Here is a 12,053-nt window from a genome sequence, read left to right on the forward strand (position 1 = left end):
CGGATGACGTTCCTGAGGATGACACCTGAGGTTGTCCTCCATGCTCCACATGCACATAAATGCATAGGGAAAAAGAGCACACAAGACTCTCTGGCCTCTACAGATGTGTGTGTGTGTGCGTGTGTGTGTGTGTGCGTGCACATTGACATCCTTTACCAAATAACAGCTATCAAGAGGTGTCTCAACAGTGTTTTTAAAGAGCACAGTCAATGCCTTCATGGCAGGCTCTTGAAGGGTCTGAGATCAGCTGCTGTATGAACTAGAACCTACCTCCAGATGGAGGCAGACCCGTGTCTCCTTCCATGTGGGTTAATCCAGTGGGGAAGGGGAGTGACCTGGCAAAGGGAGCACCCCTAGGAAGTTGGGTTTGCTTTAAGATAATGTACTTTTCCATCCTAGAGTTTACCCGTTGGTGCGGTCCCTGTGAGCCACCATGGGGCTTAGCTGTGTTCTGTCTGCCTGTCTTAAGTCCTAACGCAGGAAGCCATAACCATGCCTGAGAACTCTGACCAGGGCCTCAGCATGCTTTTAGATGCCAACAGATGCTTTGGGCTTTCCTTGTTCTTGTCTTTGTTTTTTTAAATTAAACAATGTACATATGAGTGTATGTGTGTGCATGGTACCCTTGGAGTCCAGAAAGGGTGCCAGATTCTATGGAACTGGAGTTAGAGATGTTTGTGGACCACTGTGTAGGTGCTGGGAACTGAACCAGGTCCTCTGTAAGAGCAGTCTGTGCTCTTAACCACTGAGCCATATTCCATCCTCCTTGTTGCTTTTCTAAAGTTCACTGCCCCATTACACAGCTACCTACCACCAGGAAGCTGTCCCCCATGCCTGCCTATGTTCTCCATTCTCCTCCCAGCAGATGTGAGATCTACAGCTTCCCCAGACTTTCCCTTCAACCCTGACAGACTGCCCTCCATTTTACTCTACCCTTGCCCCTGAACTTCTATTTGACTTATCAAGATAGGGTTTGTCTGTGTGGTCCTGGCTGTCCTGGGGCTCTCTCTCTCTAGACCAGGCTGGCCTTGAACTCAGAGATCTTTGAACTCAGAGATCTGCCTGCCTCTGCCTCCTGAGTGCTGGTAAATGTGTGCACCAAATTATCATTCTTTTTTTGTAGAACCAATTACGTCCTTTCTAGGCAGTCCTCACAGTGGGAGTAACCAGGGCTCTTAGCTTCCTTCCAGCGGGTCAGGACACACCAAGTGTAATCCAAACACTTTCTGTGAGATAACTTGTTAGGCCCTCACACCAGCCTAAGAGTTAGGTGTGATTATTATATTATCCTCATTTTAGGAAGAGGACAAGGAGTTCACAAGAAGACAAATTCCTCAAGCCAGATGCCTAGTAAGTAGAAGGGAATCTAAACACAGGAGTAGTCTTTGCAGAGGAAACAAGATGACAGAGAAAAAAATATCTCCTAGGTCATGTGTGTGTGCATGTGTGGATACTGTGTGTGTGTGTGTGTGTGTGTATGTGTGTGAGTGTGTGTGTGTAGGTCAGAGGTCAACCTTAGGTATCTATGCATGTGTGTGCATGTGTATGTATATGCTAGGGGTCAACCTTGGGTGTGCTCCCTCAGAAATGCTAGGGTTTCTCACTGGCATGGAACTCATAGGTTAGGCCAGGCTGGCTGGCCAGAAAGCCCCAGGAGTCTTCTTGTCTCCACACCAGCTTTTCTGTTTTGACCTGGGTTCTGTGTATAGAAGCATCTCCTCGTGTGTGCACAGCAAGCACTTTCCTGACCCAGCTACCAACTTTCCTCCTAGGACTTCTGAGGGCTCAAGGCAATTTCACATGGAGTGGACTTGCCATATGATATGTGCTCTGTACTCATATTTCCTCTCCTACTCATCCTGGCTTCATTAGGGAAGGTGTGTGGGGAGTTGGAGTGGCCTAGATGGCAGCCAAGCAGACAGAACCTGTGACAATCATTAGCCTTCGGAAGCTGAGCCAGGCAACCCCAGAGCCGCAGCAGAAAGGTAAGACCACCATAGAAGGCCCAGCTTTCAAACTAATCTTAATATGGCTATAATGATGAGTTAGGGGCCAAGGTTGTAGGTCAGTTGGTAGTGTGTTTGCCTAGCCTACATGCAATCCTAGATTGATTCTCAGTACCACACACACTGGTATGGTGGTACATGGCTGTAATCCCAACGCTGGAGAGACAGAGGCAGGAGGATCAGGAGTCAAGGTCATCCTCTATTACATAGGAGCTTGAGGTCAGTCTAGGTCACACAAGATCCTAATAAATAATAATAATAATGTTGCAAATACCTGCAAATGTGAACCACAATCCCTGGGGAGTTCGCTTCACACTCAAGTGGTCTTTGCATTCTGCCTGCCTTGTCAGAGACAAAGACATTCACCGTGGAGGATGCCGTAGAGACCATTGGGTTCGGACGTTTCCACATCGCACTTTTTCTGATCATGGGCAGCACTGGGGTGAGTACCCTTGGAGAACCTCGGAACCTGTGACACTGACTTCTCTGTTGGACACCACCTCTTCTGCTGTCCATTTCAGGGAGGGGGAGTCCTGTGGACATCGTTTCATCAGCCTTTGGCAGGGGTTGGCGAGGACCGGCCGAATGCATGCATGTGTCTGTTCTGGTGACTCCAGACTCATCTCAGAGGTTCCCATCGAGCTGTTGGGGAGAAGGGAGAGGACCACGGGGCTATATCACGCGGAGTAGACATGAGTCTTGAGCACGTGTGTTGCTATCACCTGGAACATCTGCTGTCGGGAAGATTCTAGATCCCCTAAGAGGTTCAGTCATTTCCTTCTATCGGGGCACGTGTTCTACGTGTTTCTACTACTTTCTCGGCATGGTGGCTACACCTGTACACATAGCTGTAAGAAGATCAGGGGTTCAAGGTGTTTCTTCCACATGTACACACATGTACACACATGTACACACATGTACACACACACACACACACACACGAGAGAGAGAGAGAGAGAGAGAGAGAGAGAGAGAGAGAGTGTCTAGGATTTTTTTTTCTTTTAAGTTTAAGGAAGGGCTATCTAGGCTGGAGAGATGGCTCAGAGGTTAAGAGCACTGGCTGCTCTTCCAGAGGTCCTGAGTTCAATTCCCAGCACCCACATGGTGGCTCACAACCATCTGTAATGAGATCTGGTTGGTGCCCTCTTCTGGCCTGCAGGGATACATGCAGAATGCAGACAGAACACTGTATACATAACAAATCAATAAACCTAAAAAAGAAAGAAAGAAAGAAAGAAAGAAAGAAAGAAAGAAAGAAAGAAAGAAAGAAAGAAAGGGCTATCCATATATCTTGGTGAAAGACAGCTTGCCTAGCACGTGAAGTACCAGCAAGGCTCTGGGATAGATCCCCGAGCCCCCACCCCACCCCACCCCACCCCACTCCTGCCAATACAAAGATCAAATCAGGTAAAAATCTGCTCACTTTTGGAAAATGGGTTCTTGTTATGCTGTCCTTGGTATGGTGGACTTCAGTGACTCCAGTCCTAAATACTTAATCCTCTAATAAAGTTCACCAAATATTCACTAACCGAAAGCAGCAAATAATAGTCACATGTAATTCTGCCACTTGAGAGGAAGATTCAGGAAGATTAGGAGTTCAAGGCTAGCCTCAGCTATATCGTAAACTCAATGCCAGCTTGGACTACTTGAGACTAGCTCAAAACCAAAAACAAATAAAAAAATGACAGACCAAACCTAGGTGTCATGGTTTATGACAGTAATCGAAACACTTAGAAGTCTGAGTCAAGGAGGTTACTGTGAGGCTAGCCTAGGCTACAGAGTGAAAATTTCTCTAAAAAAAATTAAAACAAAGACCAAAAGTCAGAAAAAAAGAGTCATGCAACACTGAGACAGCCCACAAGTTCTGCTGTATCTTTCTGAAGTTGTGTGCGCTCTCGGGAGAGAGGTTGGGATAGGAAGGGGCTTGTCAGAAGTATCACACCGCCTTTTATGATAACATGCCGTGCTACGCAGAACCTGTTCCTACCTGTAAAGGACAGACTCTTTCAGTCCATGCTTTCATAGTTCCACACTCCAGAACCACACAGATGTCACGTGTCAGGGTCTTACTACCTTCCTTTATCGGGGCGGAGCAGCGTGACTCCTAACTCGTGCGTTTCCTTTGGGACCCTGTAGACATTCGGTCCTGATGAGCACTGCCCAGCTGTTCCATATTGCTAAGGAGGGTGAGTTTAGTAAACACAGCATCCTTCTGAGATGGCCATGCTGTCAGTCCTGGACTAAAACATCCCGGCGTCTGCACTCTGAGCACAGTTGCAATCTTCTAGAGGAGGCAAGCCACATACTAACAAGGAGACCCCACAGCCTGGGGACACTGCTCCTCCTTTCCCTGCCGGACCTCCGTGTTACTATAATAAACAATCCCATGACTGTCCCAGCAGCACCATCAAGATGATAAACCCCAGACAAATGTGTTCTCTTCCTTTAGTTCTCCTTCCTCTTCCTGACTTCCTTGTCCGTGTCTGTGGTGTTTGTGTTTGCCCTGTCCTACAGGTGCGAGCCCTCAGATTTGCCAGGCAGAGTGGTAGGTAGGAGGATCACCTGAGGTTAAGAGCACAAAGCCAGCCCTACCTCAAAAACAAACTTCAGGCCATGAGTACCTTAGATCGCAGCAGCCCTGAAAAAGCTGTACTTGGTGGTGTATGCGCTTGCAATCTGTTGCTGCAGGGAGGGGAAGAGATAGGAGGGTACCCGGTGCTTGCTGGTCATCCAGTCAAGCCAAACTGTCGAGCCACAGGTTCAGTAAGAGACTCTGTCTAAAAAATGAGGTTGAGCTAGAGGGAGGGCCCATGCTGCTCTAGTAAAAGACCCAGGTGTGACCCCAGCGTCTCACGTGGCAGCTCACAGCCATCTGTAGTTCCAGTTCCAGTGGATCCAACACCACCTTCTGGCTGCCATGGCTCCGGAATACATGTGGTGCACATGCATACACTCAGGTAAACACACACACACACACACACACACACACACTCACACATACACACACACTCTCTCACACACACACACTCACATGCTCACACTAAATACTAAAATATAAATAAGCCAGAGGTGACTCTCTTGGGAGGAGACATACCTTTCTGTACCTCTCCCTTGAGAAGCCTGTCCCCATGCTATGACATCGATGTCGTCCTTTACCTAATGCACCTGTTCCGACTCATTCATTTCTCGTATCTGCTTCCTTTCCCTGGGAGATAACCCTACCGTAAAACAGAGTGGAGGGTATGGAAAAGGCTAATTGCGTGGCTAAGTTTTAGCTAACTTGGCACAAACCTGGACACACCTGGGAGGAGGGACCCTCGTCTGAAGAATCGATCCCATCAGACTGGCCTACGGGCATGCTTGGGGGGCATTTTTCTTGCTTTCTGATTGATGCGAGGGTGGGTGGGTATTCAGTCCACTGTGTGGGCCTGGCCTGGGCCTGTTTAAGACAGGTAGCTAAGCAAGGTTGTAAGCATCACTCCTCCATGGTCTCTGTTTCAGTCCCTGCCTCCAGGTTCCTGCCTTGAGGTCCTGCCCTGTCTTCTCTTCATGATGGACTGCAACCTGCAGGTTAAATAAACCCGTTCTTCCCTTCGCTGCTTTTGGTCCTGGTGTTTATCACAGCGACGTAAAGCAAACTAGGACACTAATTATCCACTCTCCTCTCAAAATGCTCAGGAGCACACCCTGCACCATCTGTTGAGTAGACATTCTTTCCTGATAGCGAACTCCTAGCTTGTGCCTGTCGCTTTGTTTTCCAGCCTTCAGGAACCTTCCCATCTCCTTGGGACCCCAGCTTCTTGACCCCAGCTGTTTCAAACCCTCACTTGTGAGGGTGTGTCCTACCCTCCTCATAATACGCCATGGCTAGCCAGGCTCACCCACGAGCTAAGTGACCGGCCCCTCCGTCAGTGTTACTGGACACCAGCACAGGGAATAGGTACCCTAAGTTTTAGGGATACTCCCAAGTTGTACAAACTATGACTATTATGTTTATGAAAGCCAAGGATCTACTAATGTTATGCTAGGTCTCAGACCCCCAAAAAGCCACCACTGAGGAAGTGACACACCAAATGCAAAAACAAAGGTTTCTTCATTACGAGCTGCAACTCAGACCCTGCCTGTTCGGGAACAAGCAGAGTGCCAGTTTTTGGCTGGGGAGGGGGTGGTGTTTAAGGGGAAGGTTAAAAAGACTGGACGTCTTGATTACAAAGTTTTTATGGTTACCTAGGATGAAACAATAACTGTATGTTCAGGCAGGATGCAATTAAGCAGAATGCTGTAGAGGAAGTAAGTTTGTTAATTATCTCCTGGGTCAGGGATTTTTACAACCGCAAATTGACAACTGTCTGATCTTCTTTAGGACAGAGAAATGTTGACACAGCTAGGGGGTGTTCCCAGTTCTTTGTTTAGCCTTATCTGTCAGGCTGCCTTTTTAGGAACCCAGAGAGGTTTAAGAGTTTTTCTATTTGGGCTTTGGAGTCCAAGTTTTAGACTTTTAATTTTTTCCCATGTTACTCCTTTTATGATAGGTATTTTTTTTCTTCCTTCCTTCCTTCCTTCCTTCCTTTCTTTCTTTCTTTCTTTCTTTCTTTCTTTCTTTCTTTCTTTCTTTCTTCTTCTTCTCCTCTTCCTCCTCCTTCTCTTCCTCCTCCTCCTTTTCCTCCTCCTCCTCTTCCTCCTCCTCCTCCTCCTCCTCCTCCTCCTCCTCTTTCTTCTTCTTCTTCTTTTATTCATTTCAGGGTTTCTCTAGTTAGGGTCTTGATATGAAGCTAGGGCTGGTCTCAAACCTACAATGCTCCTGCCTCAGTCTCCAGAGTATTGGGATCAGGGGTGTATGCTACTATGCCTGGCTCTACCATAGGGTTTTTGTTGTTTGTTTGTTTATTTGTTTTGTTTTTCAAAACAGGGTTTCTCTGTGTAACAGTCCTGGCTGCCCTGGAACTTGCTCTGCAGACCAGGTTATCCTCAGACTCACAGCGATCCACCCACCTCTGCCTCCTGAATACTGGGATTAAAGGAGCGTGTCACCACTGTCTGGCTACCACAGTTTTTTATTTACCTAGGGGAAAGGGGAAGAGGTCATTGGGACTAGGAGGGTGACAGGTCTATGTGGAGGTGACATGAACTGATGTGTAGTTGTGACATTGTTTCCTGCTTTCTCTTGAAGGTTGTGGAGGCCATGGAGATCATGCTGATAGCTGTTGTGTCTCCTGTTATCCGCTGTGAATGGCAGCTGGAGAACTGGCAGGTGGCATTTGTCACCACGGTGAGTTCCGGCTGCTTGGGCTGTGTGAATGAACAACCTGAAGGCCTGGCTTCCCTTCCAGTACTCCAAGAGCTCAGAGCCAACCCTAGCCCTACCCACTACCCACAGTGAGGGGTGTTGGCCTCCAAAACTCAGGGGTTTCTAGATCCCAAAGTAGCATTCAGTGCCTCTCTCTCTCTGTGTCTGTCTGTCTGTGTGTCTGTCACCTCCCCAGTGATTCTTGAACAGCCTATTCCCTCATGCTCTCTTCCCCACCTCCATTCCTTCCTCCCCTGTAGTGTGATGTTTTACTCTTTCAGGGGGCCCCATCAGCCCACTCTCGAATAAATCATACATGGAGGCTTAGTTTTATTTATTTATTTATTTGGTTTTACGAGACAGGGTTTCTCTGTATTGTTTCGGAGGCTATCGGTCCAGCCTGGCCTCGAACTCACAGAGATCCGCCTGCTTCTGCCTCCCGAGTGCTGGGATTAAAGGCGTGTGTCACCAATGCCCGGCTGGAGGCTTAGTTTTTAGCCAGCTTTTTCTTTTTTCTTTTTTAATCTTAAATTATCCTGTGTATCTTTTCCCTCTGGGCTTTTATCCTTCTTGCTCCTATATATCTTTCCTTCTTACTCCATGGATGGCGGGGCGGCTGGCCCTAACGCCCTCCTCTCCTTGCTCTCTTGCTGCTCCCTTCTTTATTCTGTATTGATTTGATTATTATGTAGCAAGGGGATTTTAAAAAATTGGTCCAGTCTATTTGGTGTTCTGTAAACTTCTTGTATTTTCATAGGTATGTCCTTCTTAAGGTTGGGAAAGTTTTCTTCTATGATTTTGTTGAATATATTTTCTGTGCCTTTGAGCTGTATTTCTTTTCTTTCTATCCCTATTATTCTTAGGTTTGGTCTGTTCATGGTATCACAGATTTCCTAGATATTTTGTGTTAAGAATTCGTTGGATTTAACATTGCCTTTGACTGATGAATTTATTTCCTCTATCTTATCTTCAATTTCTGAGATTTTCTCTTCTATCTCTTGTATTCTGTTGTTTATGCTTGTATCTGTAGTTCCTGATCGTTTATCCAGATTTTCCATTTCCAGAATTCCCTGTTTTTTTTTTTTATTGCCTCTATTTGTAAGTCTTGAATGGTTTCCTTCACATGTCTGATTGCTTTTTCTTGGTTTTCTTGAAGGGATTTGTTGATTTCTTCCAATTTTTTGCTTGTCTTTTCCTCCACTTCTTTAAGGGAATGTTTCATTTCCTTTTTAAGGGCCTCAATCATCTTCATAAAGTTATTTTTAAGGTCTTTTTTCCCTGCTTCATCTGCGTTGGGATGTTCAGATCTTGCTGGTGTAGAATCGCTAGCCTCTGGTGGTGCCGTATGGCTCTTTATTTTGTTGAGTGCATTCTTACACTGCTGTCTGCCCATCTCTTCCTCCAGTCAGTACAGGGGGAGCCTGTGCTTCAGGGGGTCTCCCTTCCTCCAATTGGTGCAGCTGGGGGCTGTGGTTCTCTTGATCACTCCTCCAGGTGCAGGCAGGGCAGAGGCTCTGGTGATCACTCCTCCAGGTGCAGACAGGTCCAAGGCTCAGGTGGTTGCTCCTCCAGATGCTGGTAGGGCCATGGCTCTGGTAATAGTTCCTCCAGGTGTAGGCAGGGCCACCGCTCTGGTGACTGCTCCCTATGTGAAGTTGGGTCTGAGGCTCTGGTGGTTGCTGATGCAGCTGGGTATCTCATACAGAGAGTAGCACTGGATGCTGGCTGGGACACATGTGCTCTTCCCCAGAGGCATGTGTTGAGATAGTTTCTGGAAGCTGCTGCTGTCAATGCTTCTGGGCCACTCTGAAGCTTCAGGCTGGCTGCTCAGCTGCTCTAGATTGTAATTTTAAATATGTGTTTATGGCAGATATATGTCATGAAGCTAAGGGGGGACCATGAAAGGCCTTAGGGGTACTAGGGAAGATAAAAATGAAGATGATGGAATGGAATGCGTGTGACCTGACAGCTGGAGGGAGGGACAAAGGGGACCAGCAGGAAGCAGAGATGACTCAGCTGTTAAGAACAGCCACTGTTCTTGCAGAAGAAGTTTGAATTCCAGAACCTGTGTTGGGCAGCTACAGCCACCTGTAACTCCAGCTCCAGACATCTGCTCTTCTCTCATGGGCTCCTTGGACATCCACACGCACAACGCACTTACGCATGAGTGCTTTTTGAAAGTACATGCAAATGCTATAATGAAACCCATCGCATATAGCTTGTATGCTACTTAAAAAACAATTTATAGAGGAGAATATCTGGGAGCCTACGGTCCTGGGTTTGCTCTGCGGTCCAAATGTGCACGCATGGTGACTTCTGAGTGATTCCTTGTGGGTCTTTCTTACGAGGGGCAGGAGAGAAAACAAAACAGGCAGCAGAGAGAAACAGCATCTTCCCTGAGACGCGCTGGAAGCGAAGCTGACGCCGGTGCCCGATTCCCCGGAGGCACCAGCCTGGAGGGTTCCTAGGGAAAAGGCGGATGTCTGGAAGGCGGGGAAGTAGACGCTAGCTGCACAGGCGCACATGGAACCACACGAGAGGAGAGAGCAAGGCGCCTTCTCCTTATGATTTGTAGCGCAGAGACTCTGTTTGCTTATTGCGACAGCGTCTCCGTGTGTAAGTGCCAGTGCTTAGTTACCAAACCAGGGTCTCCTGCTTTGGTTGATGGGAATGAAAACCAGGCCAGCGTTGCAGGTCTCAGCAAGAGTAAGGCCGAGACAAGTTTATTGCGGGCAATCGGACTTTATACACTTTCAGAAACAGAATACACTGGGTGGTGGTGGTGCACACCTTTAATCCTAGTACTTGGGAGGCAGAAGCAGGCCTGGTCTACAAAGTGAGTTCCAGGGCAGCCAGGGCTACATAGAGAAACCCTGTCTGGAAAATAAGAAAAGAAAGAGAATGCAGTTGTAGTTGCCGGGATATAATAATGTTTGCGAGCTATACAAGGCACCCAAGGTTAATTTCTAAGATGAATTGTGCTTTGCTGACTTTAAGGGAATGCTGAGATACACAGGTGGCCCAAGTACTCCACTGCATGAGGGGGCACCTTGTTTCTCAGAAACTGGAAGATACACAGTGCCCGGGGAGTTATGCATGAACTCTAACCTGACTCATGCCTCTTGAGACAGCTACATCAGGCTGACTCCACGAGTCCCTGCATCCCTGTATCCCATGCTGGCCTCCAATATGCCATGTGCCCAAGGATGACCTTAGATTTCTGACCCTCTTTCTGCCACCTCTGCGGTGCTGGGATTACAGACACGAACCACAATGCCTGCTTTTATGTGGATCTGGGGATGGGACCCAGGGCTTTGTGAATGCTAAGCAAACATCCTACCAACCGAGCCCCGGCCCCAGGCCTTGAGAAGGTTTTAGGTAGAGAGTGGTTCGGGTGTTCAAGCTTGTGTGTGTTTGTGATAATGCAAAGGAAGACTGGGTTTAGTGACAGCAGCTTGTGTAGGAAGAGGGCATAGCAGGCGTGACTAGATCTTAGATTACAAAGTCGCAGTTTTCTGCTGAGCACAGCAGGAGGCCAGTGAATGGGAGAAGCAAACAATTCCCTGCTCTGTGGACTTGGTTTCCACTTGGGCCATGTGGGTAAGGTGCGTTTGTACAAGAAGTATAGACACCAACCTCGGGAGCCTGCTTGTACTCCCGGCCCCCTGCAGTGCTTCGGGAAGCCTGTCTCCAGCCTGGTTTCAGCCAGGATGGCTGTCTGCTTAACGAAGTAAATGCTAAATGCGCACCTTACTGGCGTGTCCTGCTTAGAGCTCTGTCTTCGCTCCCACTCTAGATGGTGTTTTTTGGCTACATGGTATCCAGCATCCTCTTTGGTCTCCTGGCTGATAGATACGGCCGTTGGAAGGTAGGTCAGGCCATGTAGGATTTACCCCCGCCCCCCACTCTTTTGGGCACTCTCCCAATCCTTCCCTTCCACGAACCTCTCACCTCAAAGGGGATAAAGATTTAGCTTACTCAGGAGTCAAACACAAGCAGCTCACAGAAACACAGAGTCCGGTTACCGCAACTGCCACGTTTATGCTGGCTAGTTTTATGTAACTTGACACAAGCTAGAGTCCATCAGAGAGGAGGGGAGCCATCATAGAGGAGAAAACCCCTCCTCAAGATCCAGCTATAGGCAAGCCTGTGGGGCATTTTTCTTAATTAGTGACTGATGAGGAGGACCCAGCTCGCTGTGGGTGGTGAAATCCCTGGGGCTGGTGGTCCTGAATTCTACAAGAGGGTAGAGCAGTCCAGTAAGCAGCACCCTCCATGACCTCTGCATCAGCTCCTGCCTCCAGGTCCCTCCCCTGTTCAGTTCCTGTTCTGACTTCCTTCAATGATGATCAGTACTGCGGAAGTGTAAACTGAATAAACCCTTTGTTCCCCGTGTAGCTTTTGGCCATGGTGTTTCAGCGCAGAAGTAGTAACCCCAACTAAGACAACATTCCAACTTAGTCTTGCTAGTTAATATCAAGTACACAGGCTGGGGATGTTAGACTTGGTTGATGGTATAAAACGAAGCAGGGTAATCTCTGCTATAGGGCCCAGATGCTGTCTGATGACATTCTTAGCTTGGAGGCAGTGAAAGCTAGTGTTCCGTTAAGTTAATGCAACCCAAAGGTTTTACATTATAATCACCAGGACGCTGGATCAGATACAGAGGTGGGTGGAAAATGGCTATTCAGAGAGCTAAGATAATTTGGCTCTGGATCTGCAATAGTCCAGCTTCCTGAAGTCACAGTTTTCACTAGTCT

At 47.7% G+C, this 12,053-nt stretch overlaps 1 protein-coding gene across 2 annotated transcripts in view; it reads left to right on the forward strand.

The window, feature by feature from the left end:
• Svopl (SVOP like) overlaps positions 1–12,053 on the forward strand; it is a 50,375-nt gene that overhangs the window by 1,285 nt on the left and 37,037 nt on the right. For both annotated transcript variants that reach the window (XR_005869685.1, XM_005082408.4), the window contains exons 2-5: positions 1,873–1,985; positions 2,357–2,448; positions 7,177–7,275; positions 11,090–11,161. Coding sequence is in view for 1 of the 2 variants with exons in the window: in XM_005082408.4 (XP_005082465.3) it covers positions 1,904–1,985; positions 2,357–2,448; positions 7,177–7,275; positions 11,090–11,161 (345 nt within the window). In the remaining variant the exon portion in view is untranslated. The remainder of the gene's footprint in view (positions 1–1,872; positions 1,986–2,356; positions 2,449–7,176; positions 7,276–11,089; positions 11,162–12,053) is intronic.

The sequence above is a fragment of the Mesocricetus auratus genome, unplaced genomic scaffold, assembly GCF_017639785.1.
Source record: "Mesocricetus auratus isolate SY011 unplaced genomic scaffold, BCM_Maur_2.0 Super-Scaffold_100019, whole genome shotgun sequence".
In the NCBI taxonomy this organism is placed as follows: domain Eukaryota; kingdom Metazoa; phylum Chordata; class Mammalia; order Rodentia; family Cricetidae; genus Mesocricetus; species Mesocricetus auratus.